Source organism: Cornus florida, unplaced genomic scaffold, assembly GCF_030987335.1.
Source record: "Cornus florida cultivar Cherokee Brave unplaced genomic scaffold, ASM3098733v1 CherokeeBrave_3.0.0_Hap2_Chr11, whole genome shotgun sequence".
NCBI classification, from domain to species: Eukaryota; Viridiplantae; Streptophyta; class Magnoliopsida; order Cornales; family Cornaceae; genus Cornus; species Cornus florida.
Window position 1 is genome coordinate 74,322,008 of NW_026775581.1, and position 25,000 is coordinate 74,347,007.

Below are 25,000 nucleotides of genomic sequence, written 5' to 3' on the forward strand. Positions count from 1 at the left end.
AGAAGAAATGAGCCCTTATTTTTTAATTTTTTATTATTATTATTTTTTTTTGGAGAGAACCGCAGAACAGAGAAATTGAGCATTAGTCCATGGCCAGCTGAGCTGGTGACCGACCTATATAGTGTAGGCCAGGCAGGGTAGTTGATATGGGGATTGGAATATAGCTGTAATGCATGCATATGTGATTCCATGATGAAAAGGGGGTGGGGCTGATGTTCCCTTGTACCTTTTTCTCAAAGCATCTCTATCTCCTTCATGATCTCCTTGTCTTTGTTGCTTCCTAAAAAGGGATATATCACTTCGGTAGGACGGTGAGCTCTGGATCACTTGTTAATATGATAAAATTTAACATTTGAAATTTGTTTACCTTGTACTTGTGCTTTGGCTCAATTGATTTTTGCACTTCGTTCTACAGTTGACAACTTGAATTCTAGATAAACAAATTTTGTGGGATACACTTACCCGCTATACGTGACTCGTGAGGTATTGCGTGTGAAAATAGAATAGATTCTTGAGTTTTTTTTCTCCTTCCGAGAAAGCATTCGTTCTTCCTTCTTCACATCTCAAAAAATTTCAATTGGTAAACATCATTCTGTTTGTGTGCGCGTGTGAGAGAGAGAGAGGAGAGGAGAAGAGAGGATGTTAATACAAAACAATGTCAAATGTTATATGAATACCTTTTAAATATATATAAAAAATATAAGCAATAAAAATGACTGGATCATATGTGCCAAGGTAAGGGGCTGGGTTCTAATATGTTCCGGTTTCGAACCCCAACATCCCCCATTATAATTCTTAATTTAATCGGTGTTGTAGTTATGGGGCCGGTTGCAGCACTCTCGATTTGTAACTTAGGACTTTACATATCAATAGGAATATGATTAGAAATACAAGAATGAAAGAGAGATAAGAATATGTAGGTTTTCTAAGTACAAAGTGGTAAACATTCATTCTTCCTTCTTCATTTCTCAAAATATTTCAATTGGTAGGCAGCGTTTTGTTTGCGTGTGCTTGTGTGTGAGAGAGAGAGGATGTTAATATAAAACAATGTCAAATGTTATATGAATACCTTTAAAATATATATAAAAAAATATAAGCAATAGAAATGACCGAATCATATGTGCTAAGGAAAGGGGCTGGGTTCTAATATATTTCGGTTTTGAACCTCAACATCACTATTATAATTTTTAATTTAATCGGTGTTGTAGTTGTGGGACTGGTTGCAGCACCCTCGATTTATAACTTGTGACTCTGTCTAAGGGAGTTCCTAATTCTCAAAAAAAAAAAAAAAAAAAAAAAAACTAGAGAGGAGATCTGGTGGACTCTACATTTCAATAGGAATATGATTAGGAATACAAGAATGAAAGAGAGATAATAATATGTAGGATTTCTACCGTACTAAGTGGTAAAATTTTTGGTCCCATGTGGTGTTTTTATCTACTTATTTTGTTTCACTTGAATGTAACTTCATTGATAAAAACAACTAGGCAAATTTCTAATAATAACTATTGTCTTTGAGCTTTATAGACGTACGTACAGTAGCCTATTTTTGGATGCCGACCATGGATTCTACTATCCTTCTGCAAGCACATGCTATAAGTGAGAATGAGACTGATCAAGCCTCCACACTCTTTTTCAACGAAAATGTGGTTTTTCATTTGTTTTATGAGACTGAAGATTCAATCGTATTAGTCAATAATTTGATTTAATTTTAGCTGAAGTTTCAAAAAATTAATAGTCCAGAAATTATTAATATACGAGGAAACCACCAAAATTATTAACAAAAAATGAGACCATATTTTTTCTACTTTTTATTTTTAGGGAAAAGATTTCGACTTTTTTAAGAACAGGTACAGGCCGGTCTAACAACAATGATTCAAAGTGATTATGTTTACAGGAATTTGTGAAAATTCAAGATCCAACTCCTATCATTGAAATTGATTCAGTACAGTGGTATATCAACCATCATACCCAATGAAATTGAATCTTCTAACTGGATAAAAGCTATGGAGAGCTACTTCTCCATTGTTACGAAATGCTCAGTGCATATTGATCGTGCATTTTCATGACTAAAATTATTCATTTAAAAACAAATTAGTGGCAAACCATACCGTGCTATAAATTGGCCATATCACAGTTTGGTGGATATTTTTTCTTTTTCATTTGTATTTTTAGATGGTTTTGGAACTTTGGAAGTTGCCTTTTTCAAAGCTTCATGTTTTGTTAGGGATTGTTTTCCTTTGTTGTTATTAGGCATGGTTTAAATGAAACGTGACTTATGAAAAAAAGAAAAAATAAAAAATAGGCCATATCATATATGTACTAATTTAGAGTGTTTTTTTTTTTTTTTTTTTTTGATAGGAAGGATTTGGAATGGATCACTTGTTAATATGGTAAAATTTAGAAAATTGAAGGCTTGTTTATTTGACGGTAATAACATGACTCATATGGTCGTGTCAACGAATATCTATCTGGATCTATTATTTTTTTTTTTTGTAAATGAGTGAAACAAGCTGCAAAAATAGAATATTTAATTGCGAATGCAAAGATTATTGCTTGATTTATATTGTAAAATAATGTAAAATATTATATATACGTGTGTGTGTGCGCGCGCGCGTGCGTGTTTGTGAATTATTAGAGTGATTATATATACTAGCGAAGATCATTGCTTGATTTAACGATAAAAAGTTTGAGCAAGGGTAACATTAGCACAAGTTTAAATAAGTAATTACTTTAACCGTGCCATAGTGGGACTATAACCTTCTAACACCCTTTTTATATGCAAACAAGAGAGACATAGTCTTGCTCACCAACTGAGAGAAGGGAACTCATTCTCTCCGTTGCCATTAGGGCTTACTCACCGGAATTGCTACTGAATAACTTAAATTAACGGTTTAGCTTTAGCTTTTGGGTTGGCCTGCTTGGGCTTCTTTGAGTTCTTTGGGTTGGCCTTCTTGCCTTTGTTTGCCTTAATAGTGGGCTGTTTTGGCAAAAGGCCTTTTATACAATTTGCTTAAACTTTCAATATATATATATATATATATATATATATGAATAGAAGTTGGGATGTCCAATTCCAAGATTATCACAACTAATGGTTTGATGCCCAAAAGATGAAAAGCCAGGGTGTGGAGGGAAAAATCTCCCTCTAATGAGATTTGTACACGTCATCGCAATATAAATACCCATCAAAAATGTTAGAGGCTTATCCTGCTCAAAGCCCATTCCAAGCTCGTTGGTAGCCTAAAATCATAAGGCACTAGCCTAAGGTCGTAGTGAATTGATCTTTGTAGCAATGCTGAAGCCCGAAACAAGAGATCCAACCCGTTAACAATGTCACATGGATAAGATTACTTATGGCCCAAATCCATTGAAAGGAAATTAGTCCTATTAGAAGAAGGATACAACAAAGAAAGAAACTACTACACAAGGAAAATTATACAAAGGAAGGAGCTCTATTTGTAAAGAATTTCTGTAGGGAAAGAATTGGAGGACAAGCAATGCGAGTCCTACTATAATTCAACGATTTTTTATGTATAAATAGAGGCCCAGACCTCTAATAAAAGAATCAAGCAATTCTACGCTTCTTTATACACTGTTCTTATTTATTTTTATTGTTTTTGAATGAGTTGTTTTATTTTTCTCAATCATTATTGGTTGAGCGAAATTTTGCACCTACACTTTGGCACCGTCTATGGGAATAGTGTGCAAATATATTCTCACTCTTGTTTCAAGTGAATCCTGCTACTACCATCTGGAATGTCGAACGGAGGATCTTCAACAGATCAACAGACGGAGTTGATGCAGAAGATGCGTGAAGAGTTTCTACACCAGTTTGACATACTTCGTCAAGCAAACGAAGTTAGCGTAGCTCAGATCGCTTTGCTTCAACAGCAGAATAACACTTTGAAAATGGCGATGGCTCAGTTGGCACCACCGCCACCACCAGGTGATACGACAGCACCTCCTAATCAGAATATTCCTCTAGGTAACGGGCCTCAACCTAATGGGGCACGACCTAATGAGGCTCAGCCAAATGAGGTTCAGAAACAGCAGAGGGCAAGATCCAAGGCAGTCGCTTCAGACAACTTCCCTCGTCGCACGCAGGACGAGCAAGCCGTGTCTAGCCATAAGCTCACAGTATGGTCCAATGATATTCTAGATGGTGCAGGTGTTCAGGATGCCTTTGATGAGAAAAGACTCCTGAAGATTCAGACACCCGCTGAGATGGCCAAAGAGCACAAAAACTCCCTGGTGAAGACTCTTTTCACTGACGATGTGTATATGGTTGAGAGGCCCAAGAAATTTATCATGCCTTCTTTTACTCAGTTTGACGGTACGGGAGATCCTTCTCGGCACCTGAATCATTACGCCCAAAAGATGGCTTTGGATGACAGTAATGACCTTTGGATGTGTAGAGTTTTTCCTACCAGTTTGACAGGAGCAGCACTAGAGTGGTTCAGGAATAGGCCACACAAGTCCATCCCGGATTACGTAACTCTGTGCACCATGTTCCTAGAACAATACTGCGGAAATAAGAAGCAAAAGAAGAGTATTGCTAGCCTCTTCACCGTAAGGCAAAAGAAAGGAGAAACACTGCAGAATTTCTCATCTAGATTCAACATGGAAGCCTCGGAAATAGTAGACTGTCATCCCGCGACTGCTATAGAAACATTTAAACTTGCAATGATTCAGGGGACGAAGTTTCATCCTTCTTTGGTCAGATATTTTCCTCCCGACATGCAGACTCTCAATGCTAGGTCCAGATCTACATCCGGCTCGAGGAAAATGTAGCCCACCGAGCGTATCACGCCACCCTTGTGACAGTGGAGAACAAGCCTCGGGAGAGAATTCTAAATTCAAAAATCCAAAAAAGCCAGCGCACCTCAACGCCGATCACCCAGGCACCTGAGAAGAGGCAAAGGATAGAGGAAGGGTTTACACCTCTCCAAACTACCTTGGCTCTGCTCTTCCAAGAGAATAAGATGAGGTTCACAGCCCCACAGCCAATGAAGCAAACCCTGGAGCAGAGGGACAAAAGCAAGCATTGCGCTTATCATCGAGATTACGGGCATTCAACCAATGATTGCAGATCCCTTAGGCGACAAGTGGAAAATATGATAGCCAGAGGTGAGTTGGCAGATTACCTCATGACGAAGGAGTATGTGAAGCCCCGCGAGGTCTATCCTCGCAAGGTAGAAGGTACTCAAGTAAAGGTCATTCATGCAATACATGGCAGATCTGAAGATGATCAAGAGTCTGAGGAGGTATACAGATCCAGATTGAGGGCAACCCATAAGCTCAGGAAGATATCCTCTGTTAATGCTATCGTTTCAGGCAACATCAGTATTGGATTCGGCGATGGCGACCTATCCAGAGTTCAACTCCCCCGCGAGGATCCATTGGTCATCAGTCTTTTAGTGGTGAATTGCATGATCAAGAGGGTTTTAATAGACCCAGGAAGTAGTGCCAACATTATCACAAAGGCGGTATTTGAGCAGCTAAAGATCCTGTCATCATCTATTCGACCTACCTCCAGCCCATTGATGGGGTTCGATGGCACAAGAGTAGATCCCCTTGGGGTAATAGACTTATCCGTAACTGCAGCGAAGAGGACTTTGAAGGAGAACTTTGTTTTAACAGAGATCCACCCTTCCTATAATCTCATCATGGGAAGAGGCTGGATACACCGAATGAAAGGAGTTCCGTCCACCCTTCATTAGGTGATGCGGTGCTTATCTCCGGACGGAAAAGAGGTAATTAATCTATGGGGCGATCAAGTCACTGTGAAAGAATGCTATATGCTGATACAGGCTGAAGCAAAGAAGGTGTCTAGATAGCCTCAACCAGGCATGGCTCCCAGAAGTATACCCAAATAACAATTACAGAGCCCTCTGCCCAAGTATCTTAAGGTAGAGGAGGAAGAAGAAGCTGCGAAGCCTACCGAGGAGATCCTCAAAGCCATAGAAGTTATCCTCGGCGACCTCCAAAAGATCACTTATTTAGGCTCTTCTTCCACATCTGAAGAAAAGGAAGCATTAATTGATGTCATTCGGAGCAATGCAGATGCTTTTGCATAGGATCATTCGGACATGGTAGGGATCGATCCTTTAGTCTCCTGCCATAGCCTGAAGGTGGATCCGGAGTTCAAACTGGTTAAGCAGAAACACCGAAGGTTTGCCCCTGAACGCAATCGCATTATAGCTGAAGAAGTGAACAAGTTGTTGCAAACAGATTTCATCCGAGAGGTGCAATATCCCCAATGGCTGTCAAACGTGGTGGTCATCCAAAAGAAGAATGGGAAGTGGAGGGTTTGCATAGACTATACCAACCTTAACAAAGCCTGCCCTAAAGATAGCTTCATTTGCAGAAGATAGATCAAATGGTTGATGGCACTACGGGTTACGAGAGACTTACATTCCTCGATGCGTACTCAGGATATAATCAGATTCCTATGAATCCAGAAGATGAGGAAAAAATTGCTTTCATTGTAGAAAAAGGGCACTTATTGTTATAGGGTCATGCCCTTCGGGCTGAAGAATGCCGGGGCCACTTATCAACGTCTTGTTAACAAGTTCTTTGACAATTTGTTAGGGAAGACGGTTGAAGCATACATAAATGACATAGTGGTCAAAAGTGTGAAGAAGGAAGACCATCCGAAGCACCTCCAGGAAGTTTTCAATACTTTGAAGAAGTACAACATGAAACTGAATCCTTCCAAATGCTCCTTTACAGTATCATCAGGTCAATTCCTTAGCCATATAGTGAATAAGAGAGGGAAAAAGGTAAGCCCAGCTTAGGCTAAGACCCTCATGCAGAATCAGGAACTAAAAACTCGTAGGGAGGTGTAAGTTCTTACCGGTCGGATCGCAACTCTCAGCCGGTTTATATCTCGATTATCAGATAAGTGCAATATATGGGGACCACAGCAGTAAGTGGCCCTCAACCAATTGAAACGATATATGGCCGAACCTCCAATTCTATCTGCTCCAAAACCTGAAGAAGTTCTTATTATGTATTTAGCAATTTTTAGCATAGCGACAAGCGCAGTGCTAATTAGAGAGGAAGGAAAGAATCAATACCAATTTTCTACACAAGTAAGACAATGACAGACGCAAAGACACGGTATAGCAAAGCAGAGAAAATCATCCTAGCCTTTATGCAAAGAGGAAGCTTCGGCATTACTTCGAATCTCATAGCATTGTGGTACTCACCAACTACCTTATACAGGGTATACTTTCTAAGCCGGATTTATCTGGAAGAATTACCAAATGGGCCATCGAGCTCAATTCGTTTGATATAACCTATGAACCGAAGGTATCACACAAGGGACAAGCCTTAGCAGATTTTCTCCTAGAATACGAGGACACTCCCGAAGAACCAAAACTCCCTGAACCATAGTGGGAGCTTCGGGTTGATGGTTCCTCGAATCAAACAGGGGCAGGAGTTGGGGTTGCTGTATCAACACCCGAAGGCACCAAATTGTAGCAGTCAATTTGTTTGAATTTCCCTACTACTAACAATGAGGCCAAATACGAGGCGTTATTTGCTGGTCTTCGATTGGCCAGCAGCCTTCAGGTACGGTGTTTAAAAGTTTTTAGTGACTCACAACTTGTTATAAATCAAGTGACAGGTCAGTTTCACCCCAAAGAGGAAATGATGAAAGCCTACAAAGAAGCTGTGGAGAATGTTACAGGAGGATTCGATCAAGTTGAATTCCACCAGGTACCTCATGTTGAGAATGATGAAGCAAATCAATTGGCCACAACAGCGTCATCCTCAAATAAAGATCTGACTCGAATTGTGCCAATTGACATCCTGGACGAACCTAACATCAACCCTCAACAAGAGGTAATGGTGATTCCAGTCATTCCCCGAGACCCATGCTGGATTGATCTATTAGAAGCCTACCTCAAGCATGGGACTTTTCCAAACCAAAAAACTGAGGCGCAGAAGCTCAGACTCACCGTAGTTAAATATGCCATCATCAACAACCAGTTGTACCGGATGTCATTTTCAGGTCCTTACCTGAAATGTTTAAGCCCTACTGAGGCTCTTGTGGTATTGAAGCAGATTCATGACGGAGATTGCGGCAACCACTCTGGAGGCAGATCCCTCGCACATAAGGTTCGAACTCAAGGCTACTTCTTGCCATACTTGTCTCGGAATGCTGAAGAGTACGCCCGGCGATGTGATAAATGTCAGCGCTACAGTCCAATGAAGCATCAACCTGCCGAAGATTCACACGCAATAGCGAATCCATGGCCATTCGCATAATGGAGGATTGATATGGTAGGCTTTTTACCCAAGACCGTGGAACAAAAGGAATACGTGCTACTAGCTACAGACTACTTCACAAAATGGGTGGAAGCTGAGGCTTATTCAAGTGTGACCCATGAGTAGGTAAAAAGTTTCTTTTGGAACAACATCATTTGTCAGTTTGGGGTACTAAAGTCATTATGATGGACAATGGTAAGAACCTCGACAATAAGAGTAGAAGAAAATTCTTCGCTGAACATGGAATTGTACAAAAGCTAGCTGCAGTCAGTCATCCACAAGGGATTGGACAGGCTGAAATAACTAATCGAACCATTTTTAGTTGTTTAAAGAAGAAGTTGGAAAAACTCAAAACAAAATGGTACGAGAATCTCCCTCAGGTGCTTTGGGCGTATCGAACCACTCCATGGCGGCCCACGGGGGAAAGTCCATTTGCCATGGCCTATGGTTCCGAAGCTGTGATCCCAACCGAGGCAGCAGTTCCTACCCTTCGGACATTCTTGTTACTTGATGGATACAATGGGCAGCAGCTTGAACACAGCCTCGATCTCCTGGACGAGAAGAAGGATGTTGCAACAATTAGGCTTGCTTCATATCAGCAACAGTTGCGCAGCAGCTATAACAAACGCGTCAGGTTCAGGAGCTTTGTGGTAGGTGATTAGGTTTTGAAGCAAGAGACAGCTCATATAAAGAAACTGGAACCTAATTGGATCGGACCCTATAGGGTTACCGAAGTAGTGGGGAAGGGAGCATACCATTTAGCCGAAGCTGACGAGCGTTCCATTGTGCGTCCTTGGAATGCGATACACCTTAAAAGGTACTACCATTAGATAAGTTAGTCAATTTTACAAGAATTTCTTCACAAATAAGGCTGTTTATGCTCACAGTCAACCAATTTATTTCTTTATGTTATTTCTATCATATTCGATGTGGGAAGCCATTGTGCTTCATTTATTTCTTTCCATAAAAATGGGGGCCATACTAGTACCCTACCCTACAATTATGCGATTTTCATGCAATTTTTATATGCTAAGATGCATTATGCAATTTTTATGCCAAGAAGCAATGCCAAAACCAAGGTATCAAGATGTATTCTTCACAATGAATCTTTTTATTTAAAGCTTTCTATCCCACATCGAATAAGAGTAGAAAAGGGATGTAGTTGATATATACATAATCCACTACGTCTAGCCGCTAAGAAAAGAGTCTCAGTAGAAGAAAGTCCCCAAAAAACGAATAGGAAACTTCCCAGCCACTGTTACTCGCTTTCTTGGCCTCCTATCATTTTTGAGTCTTCGGCCTCATAACAAGTTATTCTAAAAATAAAAAATAAAAAAAATAAAATGAATATATATACGAATGGTTCAGCTAACTTTTCCTCAAGCTCAGCACCGAGGAGTCATTCGCTTCGGACCCTAAGTGTCCGGCTCAGCACGCCTCCCCTCAGGCTCAGCGCCGGGGAGTAACTCACTCGTTACGGACCCTAAGTGTTCGGTCCAGCAAAATTTCCCCTTAGGCTCAGCGCCGGGGAATAATTCATTCGCTACGGACCCTAAGTGTCCGGTCTAACAAAATTTCCCCTCAGGCTCAGCGTCGGGGAGTAATTCATTCGCTACGGACCCTAAGTGTCCAATTCAGCAAAATTGCCCCTCAGGCTCAGCGTCGTGGAGTAATTCATTCATTACAGACCCTAAGTGTCCGGCTCAGCACGCCTTCCTTCAGGTTCAGCGCCGGGGAGTAATTCATTCGTTACGGACCCTGAGTGTCCGGCTTAGCACGCCTCCCCTCAGGCTCAGCGCCGGGGAGTAATTCATTCGCTAAGGACCCTAAGTGTCCGGTTCAGCAAAATTTCCCCTCAGGCTCAGCGCCGAGGAGTCATTCGCTACGGACCCTAAGTGTCCGGTTCAACAAAACTTCCCCTCAGGATCAGTGCCGAGGAGTCAATTATCTCAGGCTTTAAATTACCTGGGACAAATGTCTTGTAGAGGTCATACTCACTGGCTCTAAGCTCAGTAGTATGAGCCACAAGGTTGTCCCACATTGAAAAAATACAAGAAGAAACAAGTATATACATATTTACTTCACACAAATCCATTTCAAGAAGGGTCCCTTAAAGGTTAAATCACGAAAGGGAAAAACAATCCTCCGATATCAGGTAAACTGTCAAAGGAGATTCCTTCTTTACATCTCATTTATTTTTGCTTCGGACTATAACAAATCAAGCAGGGTACTTTCCTTAAAATGTTCACATTCAACAAAGTGTGTGCAATATTAAAGGCATTCAAGAATATTCAGTCGAAGCAAAATTAAGGCGTTATAGCCTAAGAAACATAGTTATGTCATTCCAAAAATTGTTTCATTACAAAAAAAAAAAAAAAAACGAGGTTACATGATCCTACTTCCTCTTCAGATCAAACGGAGCAGATTCAAAAGCGTCCACCACAGTTGGACTCGAAGTTGGAGGAATTGAAGGGCCAGAAGCAACGGCAGGAGTTTGTGCACTAGGAGCCGGAGGGACTTTAGGATGAGCCTTCACCATCTCGGCAAAGAGCATTTCAGCTTCTTGAGCCTTCGGACCCTCATCATAGGGGAAGACACCCCCATATGAGCATCAAAAGCTTCGGGATCTGTTGTTTTCTCGCTTGAACCTTGGTTAAAGCCGGACCTGTAGACCTTGGCGCTAGACAAGCGCACTAAACTTGAGTAACGCCCCTGCATTTGCCTCCCTGCAATGATGCAGGTGCTAAGGGCATCGTTCAAACGCTGAACCTCAGCCTCCAGTAACTCCACTTTCATGTCCGAAACAGCCAGACGTTTCTTATAAACATCCCTGGCTTTGTATGCAATTTGTGCGTTCGCAATGGTAGGAGATGCCTTCTTCTCAGAATTGCTGAGATCCTTCTCCAGCTTCTGAAGGGAGAGAGACTGAGCCTCAGCAGTGGCACAAAGAGCTATGGTGTGATACAGGCCCTGCATCATCAGATAATAACAATAACGATATAAGAAAATTGGCGAGATGATTACGAAAATGGAAGGAGAAGGGAGGAGCAAACCTCTATGGCTCGAACAGGGGCAGAAGGGAGTAGCTGCTTCAATCCCATCCTACCAATAATCTCTTCATCTTTGGGGAGCCACATTCCCCGAGCAACAGCCAGCGCCGCAGATGGATCAGTGATCATAGAATCACTGGTATGGAGGACTGATTTGTCAGCCCTCGAGAAGGAAGGAGTCCAAGGTGCCCCAGCCTCAGCCAGGACGTAAGCTCTGACCTCTTCTTCAGGATCAGTCTTTTCAGCCTTCTTTCCTTTACTTTTTGGGTTGGAAGCACTCTTGGATTTCGTGGTTGAAGAAGAAGTCAACCTCGCCTTCTTGTGCAGAGGAATTTCATCAATCTCCTTATCCTGTTCATTTGAGCGCAATATAGTCAATGGGGCACTCTCTGCAGCTTTTCTCTTTAAAGCTTCAGCCCTTTGTTTTTCTTCCTCAGTTATGGGGAAGCTATCGAAAGATGGAAATGAGAGGTCCATGAGATCTGCAGCTACGGCTCTGGAAGCAATTGCTTTAAGGTTTGCAGAGGTAAGCAAATCCTCAACAGAAGGAGGCTCTTTCCAAACCTGCTCTTCAAGAAAGGAAAGCCTCTTCTTGGTAGCAGAGGAGGGGAATGTCACTGAAAAACACCAAGAAACTCATAAATATACCGAAAGAATAAGACTCGACATGGGAAACAGCCAAAACAATCTTCATGAAGAGAGGGGGGATGTTCTATACCTAACTTCCCGAACTTGTGTGGGATTGGGAGTTTGCTCGATTGAGGTACGGCCCATCCCCCTTTAACAATTATCATCCTCTCTTTCCACTTCTTTTCAGAAGTAGGGAGGTCTGTACATATCCTCTGGTGCAAAGGAGAGGTAAAATAGAAGCGACTAGGTTCAGTTCCATGCTTGGAAATAGTGTAAGTGATCAGCAAGTCAGCCAGAGTCAGGTCAAGACTCTCCAGCCATCAGCGAATTAGGAGTGCCGAGATTATTCGAAGGAAGTTAGGGTTTACTTGTAGGGGTGCAATCCCTAATTTGTTAAAAACTAAATGGAAAAAAGGGTGAAGGGGGAATCTAAGAACGTTGAGATGCCCAACAGAGAGGAGCAACTCGTCTTCTCCTACACCTTCGCCGGCACAAAAATCGGCACCTTTGGGGTATTCTACGATTTCTACCCCCTCGGGATCTCAAAATCTTCCATTACAGATTCAATGGAAAACTTAATACGACGAACAGATAAAATTGCATTTCTTTATTCCTTAGTAAAAATACCGTTCGACCCAGAAGTAGATGTCTCAGCTTGGATTGGGGAAACATTCGGCTGATTAACCGAGTCATTTACAGACTTAAGGAAGTTCGAAACCCTAGGAGGAGGAACTCTAATGAGATTAGGGGAACACGAAGGCGTGGACTCAGAATCCGCGATTTCTATATGTTCAGGAGTAGTCAAAGTACTCATAATGTAAGATTGAAAGAAGGAAAAGAAGAACTAACCTGGAGATATGAGAATGTGAAGAATGCGAGGGACAAAATGAGCGCAGTGAGAACAAAAGCAAGTCTTGAAGAAGTCCTTGAGTCAGAATAACAATAGACACAAATGGAAACGCCTCGTGCGAAAGTGGCAACTGCACAACCTCAATTCCCCTTTAATTAAGAGCCGTAATCCAATTAAAGAGGAATTGGGGGCAAAGTGTGGAGGGAAAAATCTCCCTCCAATGAGAACTGTACACGTCATCGCAATATAAATATCCATCACAAATGTCAGAGGTCCATCCTGCTCAAAGCCTAGTCCAAGCTCGTTGGTAGCCCAAAATCATAAAGCACTAGCCCAAGGTTGCAGCTAATTGATCTCTGTAGCAATGCTCAAGCCCGAAACAAGAGATCCAGCCCATTAACAATGTCACATGGATCAGGTTACTTATGGCCCAAATCCATTGAAAAGAAATTAGTCCTATTAGAAGAAGGATACAGCAAAGAAATAAACTACTACACAAGGAAAATTATACAAAGGAATGAGCTCTATTTGTAAAGAATTTCTGTAGGGAAAGAATTGGAGGACAAATAATGCGAGTCCTACCATAATTCAATCGATCTTTTGTGTATAAATAGAGGCCCAGACCTTCAATAAAAGAATCAAGCAATTCTACGCTTCTCTATACACTGTTCTTATTTATTCTTATTGTTTTTGAGTGAGTTGTTTTATTTTTCTCAATCATTATTGGTTGAGCGAAATTTTGCACCTGCATAGGGCAATTGAACAATAAATAAGAAATGAGAATGTGACTTAGCAGCTAAAAAATAAATATGAAACATAGAATAGATAGGGGCGCGAATCCTCTGAAGTGAATTCCCGATCCCCTACAGTGAGTTACTTTGTTTGGCCTGGCACAATAAAAAAGACAAGTAATGAAACAGTGAAATTAACTCCAACTTGCCAACTATAAATAAAAAAAAAATAAAAAAAAAAGAAAAATTTGAAAAAAGTTGAAAAAGGGGCAAATTGGCGCCTTAATATGGCCAAAACTTGAATGCACTTCTTGTATTCTTTCAGATGTTGTATGTGAGAGAGAGAGGGGGAGGGAGGGGTATCCAAGTTGGCATTGACAAAGTGAAGTGCAACTTTAGGGACAAGGGTGCAAATACCCATTTAAAGTAGGCATTTGGTAGTGTAGAATCCAACTTTATAACAATTAGAAAATAAACTTTTGGAGAAAATGTCAAATGTCAAATTTCAATATTCACTATTTGGGTATTATTGTGTGTGGTCCATAATCAAAGTTCCGGTGCAAAAAAAAAAAAAAAAAATAATAATAAAATAAAAAAAAAAAAATAAATTTCCAGAATTATGTTTAGGGTGCAATCAAAATACCTAGATGAAGGAAATCCTTTTCCTCAACATTTGAATATGAAATTAAACATAGACAATACTAGAAGGGACTCACCTGTAATCTTGTTGCAAATTAAATTGACCTTTTTTTTTTCCTAAAATCTTGCTTTATGGTTTTGTTGCTCTCGGTTCAAAACCCTTGCTTGAATTTAGGGTTTGTGGTTGGTGAAGTTGATACAACAAACAAAGATTTGAACAATATACACTGTAATCTTATTGCGAAATTGGACCTTTTTCCCTAAAATCCTATCTCAAGGTTCTGTTGTTCTCTATTTGAAACCCTTGCTTGAATTTAGGGTTCTTTGGGCAGAGCTCCTCTTTGGCTTTTTGTTTTGGTTGATGACTCTTTGAATTTTTGTTTTGTTTAGGGTCAAATTTGTGATGATGACTCATTAACTTTTTTTTTTTCTTCTTATTATTATTATTATTATTTCAATAAAAAGTTCACTCCGTATAAGTTAACAGAAGGAAGGATCAATAACGAAAAAAGCCATTTTCTATGGTTATAATGGAGCTCACTCATATATTAAAAATGCAAAAGACGTGGCTAAACCAAGGCCTCAAGGCAGTAGGCCGTAGGGATAATAACATCAGAGGATTCGCGCCTGAAGTATGGACACTTTTTCAAACTAGTTATGAAGCACATACACTTTTACGAAGATGCCGTACTCGTGTCGTATTCGTGTCACTCACCGATATTCGTCGGACACTCCTTGAATACGTGTCTATATATAAAAAAAATTATTTATTATTTTGGACACTTTTTCGATTCTTCCCTGACATTTCTTGGATACTTAAGCTGACACTTTCAAACATTTCTAACATAAGCCTACCCAATAATCTTTAAAATAATATGAACACATTCTAAAGTGTTCAACTTTTTCTTTAAGAAAAATTGGCATTACAAACATTATTACAAGTAAAGCATTAAATGATATTTATTCATTTAAAGTAAAAACACTATTACAACAAAGTAGTGGAATAATTGGACATACAATAGTATAAAGTTATTACAACTCTTAGTACAAAAATTAGAAATGAATTAAAGTTTTATAATTATATTACTCAATACATGTATATAAATAAAAATTTATATTTATATATAACTGTGTCCAAGTCGTTCCCATGTCCTAATTTTTTAAAATTTGAAATGTCGCGTATTTGTGTCGTGTCGTATCCGTGTCCATGCTACATAACTAACTAGACATCATTGTCATAATGCTTCATAATCTTATTATTCAGAACAGACCAATCAATACTTTCGAGTTTTAGGTTATTCTGAGGTAAAACTTAATGAAAATAACTTACCTGTCAATTTTCAACAAGTTATTTTACACGCCCATTAGATAAACTCGACCTATACCTTTGCTAATCACCGATAAAGTAAAAATAAAAGAATGTTTTACCTGACAAAAAAAAACCTTTTTTTAAACAAATATTTTTCGTCAAAACAAATGAAGCGTTGATCTAAATCAAATTTGTGCCATCAAAATGCGTAATTGATGAGGCCATGACCTCCCGTATTAACGAGGGCTAAAATCTGAAAACCCCCTGTTGTTTATTGAAAATATCTACTAACCCCCTCGAGTATTAAAAAACCCCCCTGATATAACATAAACTATCACATTGCCCCCATTCCGTTACAGAACCGTTAAGTGCTTGCGAAATACAAAAATGCCTTTGATAGTATATTAATATTTATTTAAAAGTTAAATGTGTTCTTTTTAAAATGAAAGTTATGTCCTTTGTAGGGTTCATGAACGACGTCATTTGGCATTGGCAAACTTTTTTTTTTTTTTTTTACACCCCTTTGTCCATGATATATATATATATATATATATATATATATATATATATATATGTACAATAGGCATTCCATCATTACCATAATAGTGCCGAAGAGCACCATTAGTGTGCATATATAGCAGGTGAGTATAAATATATATATAATTATAATTATATAATTATAATAATTATAGTAATTATATAAATATAGGAATTATATACATAATTATAGTAATTATATACATATTCGCAATTATATTGTAGCTAACTCATCGAGCAGTTCAAACGCATGCAATAACCTTCTTTCTTTGCATATCAATTCAACCAAAATACTCTATGAATTAGGTTCTGTTTTGAATCCCATCTCTTATAGTTCTAAAATGGCAATTAGAAAAGATATCGATTTTGAAAATCACCGCCTTGTGCGCCATCCGATTGCGGGACACATAACATAGCTCTAAAGCACCACAATCCCATGCTCCGTCGCCGTAGTCGATGCCTTCATCAGTCTCTGCACGATTGCCGGCACGCATGTCTCGTCGTCGCAGATCGCCGTCCAGCCGATTAACAGATTGTGTGGTGGAAGAAGACATTTGGGCTTCGGCTGATTGTGGTTTAGGGCTTCAAATAGGGCACACAATGGCTGCGATTTAGGGCTTCAAATAATCAATTGGGAACTTCAATAGATCGATTAGGGCTTCAAATCATCAGTTGGAGAATTCAATAGATCAATTAGGGTTCTGTTACAGCTGCTATGGAGAATCCTCACACCACTTAAACGACAGACACGAAGAAGAGAAGAGAGATAAAAGATGAAGAAAAGGGAGAAGAAGAGAAGAAGGGAAGATACCTGAGATCTTCTATGGAGTATTTCTCACACCAGTGCAACGACAGAGAAGAAGAAGATAAGAAAAAAACAAAAAATAACGAAACAGAAGAAGAAGATAAAAAAATAGAAGGGTAATTTCGTCATTTCCTTCTGTTCAAGGGTAATTCGTCATTATATTGGGGTATATGATAACGTGACGGTCACGGGTTAAGAAGACGTTAATTTTAGACGGTCAACTAACGAGAAGGGGCGATATGATATATTTTAAAAAACATTGAGGGGTATTATGATAGTTTCTATACTTGAGGGGGTTAATAGATAATTTTTGTAAATAACAAGGGAGTTTTTAGATTTTAGCCCTATTAATTAATTAATTTGGTAGGCAAACTGTGTAGAAGGAACACTAAACATAAAGTGCAGTCCATTTAGTTGCCAATTTTAGGCCTCCCTTTATTACATGAGACTAAACCCTAGTTATGCACTATATTATCAATCATACTCGTCACGTGTAGTGACGTACAAATTTCGGGTTAGGACACTGAAAATTAAAGGAAAGAGACATTATAAATTAAATTAAATTAAATTAATCAAGCTGCATTATTTTTATTTGCTTTTGTTTCTCCATATATGAGTCAACCCTGCTAGTGACTTCGAAGACGATCCATCTCGACTCAAAACCTTTGCAGCTGCATCCTTTAGATCTCTCATCCTATTTTGAAGCAACTTCCCTTCTTCTCCTACAATAAGCCCCTTGACATATTCCGAAATCACTTTCCTTTCCACAATGCCATTTTCGTTCACCTTGACCTTTAACGCAACTTTCAGATCTTCAGTCAGTAATACCGTGTTCATCTTTTGCTCTGCGTAGAGTGGCCATGCAATTAAGGGCACACCATAAATTATACTCTCTAGTGTTGAGTTCCATCCACAATGGGTCACGAACCCTCCAGTGGACCCGTGGCTTAGGACTTCAATCTGAGAAGCCCACGAGTCCACCACCAATCCCAACCCTTTGGTCCTGTCCATGAACCCCTTTGGTAAAAAATCAAAGGGGTTCATATTCATACTACTTTGGACATTAAAGTAATTGGCATTTGCAACTTTTTCATGTGGACTCCTAATGACCCATAAAAATCTTTGCCCACTCATTTCCAATCCCAGAGCCAATTCTTTGAGCTGCTCATGGGACAGTGTCCCTCCACTACCAAAAGAAACATATAAGACAGACCCTAGTGGCTGTTCATTTAACCAACTCAAGCACTCTAAACCACTGACCCCACTTGTTGAACCGGTCTGAACCAGCGGTCCAACATGGTAAATCGGTGGTGAACCCGGTCTATAATCTTCTTTCAAAGCTTTAAAAGCACCCGGTTCCAAGTCCAAGAAGCTATTAATCATTATTCCATGTGCCTTGTTATACTGTTTGGTTCTGAATAGACAATTTTTGTAGACATCACTCTTTCTATCTTGAACCAGGTCAGGCAAGTCAACCCCGTGAACCGGAACGCACCCGGGTAATTTCACCGGTTCGGGTAGATCTCTGTACTCGCAATCAAAAGTCTCATCAAGCTTGGGTAAATTGAAGATGAACAATAATGCCATTGCTGACATAGGGAAGAAAATGTAGGGTGGGACATTGAATTCTTTGGCCACATCAAAGGTGGCAATGCCAAATATATCAACCACCAGAGCAGATAGATGAGTTGACTCGGTTAAGGCCTTCAACGTTTCGCGGAGAACCGGGAGTGATCGAGTCACGCTGACGGCTATACGAGTTTCGACATTTAGGTCCTCAGGGAGGTCGTCGAAGCTAACCGGTGGAAGGAAGATGGTGTGTATGGACTTGGGTAGGGTTTCAAGAATGGCTTTTAGGGGTTCCATTGGTGAACCATCGGTGGGGAAGAAGATGAAGGTGACGGAAAAGTTATGGTGGAGAACGAGTCGTTTGGCGAACGCAGTGAGTGGGATGAGGTGACTCATCCCTGGTGAGGGTAAAATAGCTATGTGGGGTGTTTGTAATTGGGTAGCTTCCATGGCGCACTTAGTTGTTAATATGTGAGGAATAGGCTCTACCCAATCTTTATATATATGTATATATATATATATATACACACACACACACACGCACACAATGAATGAGAGAGATGCTGATCATTATGTTTTGAATATTAATGTTGTGTTGGGAATATTTTAATAAAAATATACTTGAATTACTTTAATGGTGGTTTAATGCGAATATTATTTATTAATTACCTATATTTTGAATAATGAATGTTTAAGGTTTGACGAAGGTATGGACTAATATATGATGTAATGTCAATATTGTTAGATTATAAATTTATTCATTTACCTACCATCTAGATTTATTGCATATTACAAATTACCATACATAAGTACACCAATAGATTACTTGTTCAATATCACTTACTTACCCCAAACATTTTCCTATATATAAAACCTTTATATAATATCTCACATCTCATACATCAATACAATATATAATTGCTCTATCTCTTATATTTAATATGATATCAGAGACTTTCGATATTTGATAAACAATTTATTAATTTATCGTAGTCACCGTCGGGGATAGTACCATTAGCCCCATCCTTGGTGGCGACGATAAACCGGCAAATCATGTTTCAAACTTATACTTTCGCATCTCAACCTTTAGTCTCAAGTCCTCCATAATCAGCAAAAAGTCGTATTTGGCTGCCCAATCAGCCTCCAAGACACATCAACAGTGGTGCTAGTAGTAGTGCATCACCTGCCACGACAGTTGCCATATCGACACAGCCAGCAGCGGTACCATGTCACCTGCCACGTCAGTTGCCATGTCAGACACAATCAGTAGCGGTGCCAGCAGTAGTACCACGTTACATGTTAATTGTGCCCAGAGACGGATCTAGCATACATCCAGGGGGCAATTGGCCCCAATGACTTCTTTTTTTTTTTTTTTTTTTTTTAGCATTAATACTACTGATTTTTCCTTTTTGAGCTATATACTTATGAAATTACAAAAAAATCACACTATTGCCCCCCTTACACAAATTCCTGGATCCGTCCTTGATTGTGTCTCCATCATCATCATGAGTGAAAACCCATCTCCACCAAAATTCCATCAACTTTCATGATCTTACCTTTAATCTCAAGTTGAGTTCATACTTACCTTGAGTTTGAGGGGACTGTTATATTACAAGTTTACCTATTTACCTACCATATAGGTTTATTGAATATTACAAATTACATGAGTACACCTACCATATTAGTATATAAAGGTTATTTGTTCATCACTCACCCACCCTACATCAATTGTCATGTCAGACACAGTCAGCAGCGGTGCCAGCAATAGTGCCATGTCAACTGTTAATCGTGCCTCCATCATCATCACGGGTAAAAACCTATCTCCACCAAAATTTCATCAAATTTTATGATCTTGCCTTCAATCTCAAGTTGGTTCATACTTACCTTGAGTTTGAGGGGGCCGGACTGTTTTTTTTTTTAAAGGTAAGCTTGTATATAAGATTGAAGAATTTACAGTGAGCCCTTGGAAAAAGATCAACACCAAACATGGTACATCTATAACCAACTTTAAACTTCTAAGAACACAATCCATCAACCAGCTAAGCTTCCACTTTTATCCTCCTCAAAAGCAGCAGATGTGGTTAGATTACAAGTTTATCCATTTACCTACCATCTAGGTTTATTGCATATTACAAATTACCATATATAAGTACACCTACCATATTAGTATGTATAGGTTATTTGTTCATCACTCACCTATCCCAAAATCTTTTCCTATATATAGGACCTTTATGTAATATCTCACATCTCATACATCAATACTATATATACAACTGCTCTGTCTAACAAATATATATACATATATGTGCAGAGTGAGGGTGGGTCTCAAATCAATGAACAACATTTCTTTTTGTTTTTTCATAACAACTGAGAATCTCGTGCATTGAGGTAATCCTACATATACATACACGTAAGAGTGGGAGTGTTTAGAAGGTGTTTGTTTGATATTTGTTTTTTAAGTAATTAAGCTTTCTTGAGGAGAACAAAACAATACAAGGTTAGGCCGTAGCCAAGCAAAGGCAAAAACAAAGCAACACAAACAAGAAGCCAGCAAGCATAAAACAACCAACTACAACTGGCCAGAAGGAGCTACTCAAAATAAATAAGTGCTAAAAAAGGAGATTACCAGTGGGGCTCCAAGATACTTAATAGGATCTTTCTCCAATTCCTAATTGATGAGGCCATGACCTTAATTCACTGTTAATTGAGTAGACAATCTGTGTAGAAGGAACACTAAACATAGAAGTCCATTGCATATGGTTGCCAATTTTAGGCCTACCCCTATTACATGAAACTAAAGTCTATTCACTTGGTGCTTGTTTGGTATGCGTTTTGGTTTAAGTCTTTTTGTTTTTGTTTTTGTTTTTGTCAGGAATTATAGCAGTAAATAGTGAAAAAAATGTGTTTAGTCTACAGTGCCAAACGTTTTGTAGATAATGGTCAAAATTCGAAACACTAATTTGGTGTTTTTACATGATTCCGCACTATAACTAGTCATTATATTTTTTTAACTTGCAATACTTTTTATCAAACATATTTTTATATGGAAAATACTTGAGTCCTGCCCCATCAAGACAGATTGTGTCATGCACACTAACGTATCCCAATAAGAGGTTGACACCTCTTTTAAACTTAAAAAAATACAAAACATGGGTTATGCCTATTTTTTAGAGTTAAACCTGACAGATCTATTTTTTTTCCTCTCTTTGCTCCCATCTGTGTATCTTTATCTGCATATTTCTTTTTCCTTAGCCGCCAATCATTCCAAACCTAATATTCTCATTGTGTCCTCCACCACTTCGCTTCAGATTGGATTTCGATTTCGATTTGGTCTTAAGGATTGATTCATTTTCTTAAAACAGGTTTGTTAAAATATTATATTTGTCTGGCGTGTAATTGTTTTCTCTTTCAAATGGCTCATCGAGTAAGAGATTTTGTTCAAATTTTAAGTTTTTTTCGCTTTAAAAAACGAGGACAATTATTTCTGTTCTGTTCCTTTTGCTTTCATTTTTATTTACAGAAAAAGGTAGGTAGGAAATAAAAATAAGATAGAAACCGTAGAATTTAGTGAAAAAATGAATAACTTTCATATATAGCATGCATACAAAACAGTTGAAGTGAATTTTAAAAAGGGAAAAATAGAAATGGTTAGTTTAATTTTTTTAAGGATAATTTTCTATCTTAAGAAAATTAAAAATAAAGAAAAGTAGAAAATACAATTTTACATGATCAGTTAATTAAAAATAACATTCAAAGTTGAGTAAAAAAAAAAATAGATATGTCGGGTTTAACTATAAAAAATGGATATAACTCATGTTTTGTATTTTTCTAAATTTAAAAGAGGTGTCAACCTCTTAATAGGACATGTTAGTGTGCATGACACAATCTGTATTGATTGATGGGGCACGACTGAAACATTGTCCTTTTTATATTTTTTGCTTCAAAAAATTTTGCAATAAATAAATATTACCAAATATGCTTTCGATTAATATTCAAAACGCCATACAATAAAGAGTTAAAATAAAAATGCAAAAACAAAATGCATATCAAATAAGCCCTTAATGAATTATCCATCACTCATCATATGTTATTAGATACACATTTAGTGATATGACACTGAAAATTAAATGAATTAAGCTGCATTATTTTATTTGCTTTTCTTGTCCCTCCATATCTGAGCCAACTCTGCTAGTGACTTTGAAGATGACCCATCTTGTCTCAAAGCATTTGCAGCTGCATCTTTTAGATCTCTCATCCTATTTTGAAGAAACTTCCCATCTTCTCCTACAATGAGCCCCTTCACATATTCCGAAATCGCTTCCCTTCCCACAATGCCATTTTCGTTCACCTTGACCCTTAATGCAACCTTCAGATCCTCAGTCAATAATACCACATTCATCCTTTGCTCTGCGTACAGTGGCCATGCAATTAACGGCACACTATGGACTATACCCTCTAGGGCCGAGTTCCATCCACAATGAGTCACAAATCCTCCAGTGGACCCATGGCTCAGGACTTCAATCTGAGGAGCCCATGAGTCCACCACCAGTCCCAACCCTTTGGTTCTGTCCATGAACCCTTCTGGTAAAAAATCAAAGGGGTTCATATTCATACTACTTTGGACACTAAAGTAATTGGCATTTGCCACTTTTTCGTGTGGACTCCTAACAACCCATAAAAATCTTTGCCCACTCATTTCCAATCCCAAAGCCAATTCTTTGAGCTGCTCATGGGACAGCGTCCCTCCACTACCAAAAGAAACATATAGGACAGACCCAAGTGGCTGCTCATTTAACCAACTCAAACACTCTAAACCACTAACCCCACTTGCTGAACCGGTCTGAACCAGCGGTCCAACAGGGTAAACCGGGGGTGAACCCGGCCAATTATTTTCCTTCAAAGCTTTAAAAGCGCCCGGTTCCAAGTCCAAGAAGCTATTAATCACTATTCCATGAGCCCTAAGATACTGTTTGGCTGAAAAAAGACAATTTTTATAGACATCACACTTTCTATCTTGAACCGGGTCAGGCAAGTCAACCCTGTGAACCGGAACGCACCCGGGTAATTTCACCGGTTCAGGTAGATCTCTGCACTCGCAATCCAAGGTCTCATCAAGCCTGGGTAAATAGAGGAATAACATCAATACCATAGCTGTTGTAGAGAAGAAAATGTAGGGTGGGACACTGAATTCTCTAGCCACATCAAAGGTGGGAATGCCAAAAAGATCAACCACCAGAGCAGATAGATGAGTTGACTCGGTTAAGGCCTTCAACGTGTCGCGGAGAGCCGGGAGTGACCGAGTCACGCTGAGTACTATCCGATTCTCGGCTTTTGCGTCCTCGGGGAGGTCGTCGAAGCTAACCGGTGGAAGAAAGATGGAGTTTATGGAGTTGGGTAGGGATTCAAGAATGGCCTTTTGGGGTTCCATTGACGAACCATCAGTAGGAAAGATGAAGGTGACGGAAAAGTTATGGTGGAGGACGAGTCGTTTGGCGAACTCAGCGAGTGGGATCAGGTGACCCATCCCAGGTGTGGGTAAAATAGCCATGTGTGGTGTTTGTAATTGGGTAGTTTCCATGGTGCACTTAGGTGTTAAAATGTTATAGGTTTGGTGTGAGGAGATGGGCTTTACATAATGAATTAGAGAGATATGTCTATTAATTTGTTGAGTGGTTTACACGCTGGGCTCATCATTGTGTTTTGAATGACTAATGTGGACCATTCTTAGACTCCCCAATAGGAAGTTTGGTGCATTGGGGCTAGTCATATGTATACTTCTTCGGTTTCATATTAGTGAACTTTAAAAATTTTGATTTACAATTTTTGTAAATTAAAGTTACCCATATAGATCTCTAGTATATAAGTATATTAAATGAATATGACTAAAAATGATATTAAATAATTCAAAAATAAAATGTGGTAGTAAGTCAAAATTTTCTAAATTGACAACTATTATAGGACGGATGTATACATACACACACATACAGAGTGAGAGTCTTTAGATGGTGTTTATTTGTTTGAAAAATTATCGGAGAAGATGCATTCCCCAATGTTGAAGCCTCCCTAAGAAGAGAATGAACTTTTCAAAGCAAGTTCAATTGGAATGGGACCTCTTATCTTTCTTCTATGCCTCAACCACCAGGCATGCAATCGATTGGTTTCACAACCGGATTCGAGTGTGATGTACTTTTTCTCAATGGCCACTTCTTTGAAAGCTTGTTTGCTTCTGTCAAAGTCTTTTGGACCTTTTTGTTTCGGGCTACTAATGGTTATGGGCTTGCTTTTGCTGGGACTATTCAATTATATTGCATCTATAGGCCCATATAAAACATTGTAAATATATATACTCACAGTTCCACATTAATACATTGCTTCAAAGTGGGTGTGGTTGTCAATGAAATAAATAAATAAATAAAAACATTACTTTGATTTCCGAAAAAAAGAAAAAGAAAAGTGAATATTGTTGGTAAAGACACTACAAATATAGAAAATTACTGCCATGACATGGCCTAGTGGCATGTCCTCTAATTTCAAAATGAAAGGAAAGAGTTCGATTTTCATCTATATTATTTTTATTTGAGAACTTTTATGTATTATTTTGAT

The 25,000-nt window shown here is 38.9% G+C and overlaps 3 protein-coding genes across 3 annotated transcripts; 1 reads left to right on the top strand and 2 right to left on the bottom strand.

Moving 5' to 3' along the window:
- The first annotated feature begins 3,759 nt into the window (after positions 1–3,759).
- LOC132281303 (uncharacterized) lies at positions 3,760–5,723 on the top strand. The gene is made up of 2 exons (XM_059783019.1): positions 3,760–4,719; positions 4,761–5,723. The coding sequence occupies exons 1-2, from the start codon at positions 3,760–3,762 to the stop codon at positions 5,721–5,723; spliced, it is 1,923 nt and encodes a 640-aa protein (XP_059639002.1).
- Positions 5,724–17,298: 11,575 nt separating this feature from the next.
- On the bottom strand, positions 17,299–18,928 carry LOC132285025 (hydroquinone glucosyltransferase-like). Its single transcript, XM_059787184.1, has one exon. The coding sequence runs from the start codon at positions 18,845–18,847 to the stop codon at positions 17,417–17,419; it is 1,431 nt and encodes a 476-aa protein (XP_059643167.1). The 5' UTR covers positions 18,848–18,928; the 3' UTR covers positions 17,299–17,416.
- Positions 18,929–22,367: 3,439 nt separating this feature from the next.
- LOC132286609 (hydroquinone glucosyltransferase-like) lies at positions 22,368–24,046 on the bottom strand. Its single transcript, XM_059788970.1, has one exon. It carries the CDS (start codon positions 23,973–23,975, stop codon positions 22,545–22,547), a length of 1,431 nt encoding a protein of 476 aa, XP_059644953.1. The 5' UTR covers positions 23,976–24,046; the 3' UTR covers positions 22,368–22,544.
- Positions 24,047–25,000: the final 954 nt, after the last annotated feature.

Coding starts and splice junctions, on each gene's coding strand:
- LOC132281303 (XM_059783019.1), top strand. CDS start 3,760: ATGTCGAACGGAGGATCTTCAACAGATCAACAGACGGAGTTGATGCAG. Junction 4,720..4,760: donor CGAAGTTTCATCCTTCTTTG/GTCAGATATTTT, acceptor TCTCAATGCTAG/GTCCAGATCTACATCCGGCT.
- LOC132286609 (XM_059788970.1), bottom strand. CDS start 23,975: ATGGAAACTACCCAATTACAAACACCACACATGGCTATTTTACCCACA.
- LOC132285025 (XM_059787184.1), bottom strand. CDS start 18,847: ATGGAAGCTACCCAATTACAAACACCCCACATAGCTATTTTACCCTCA.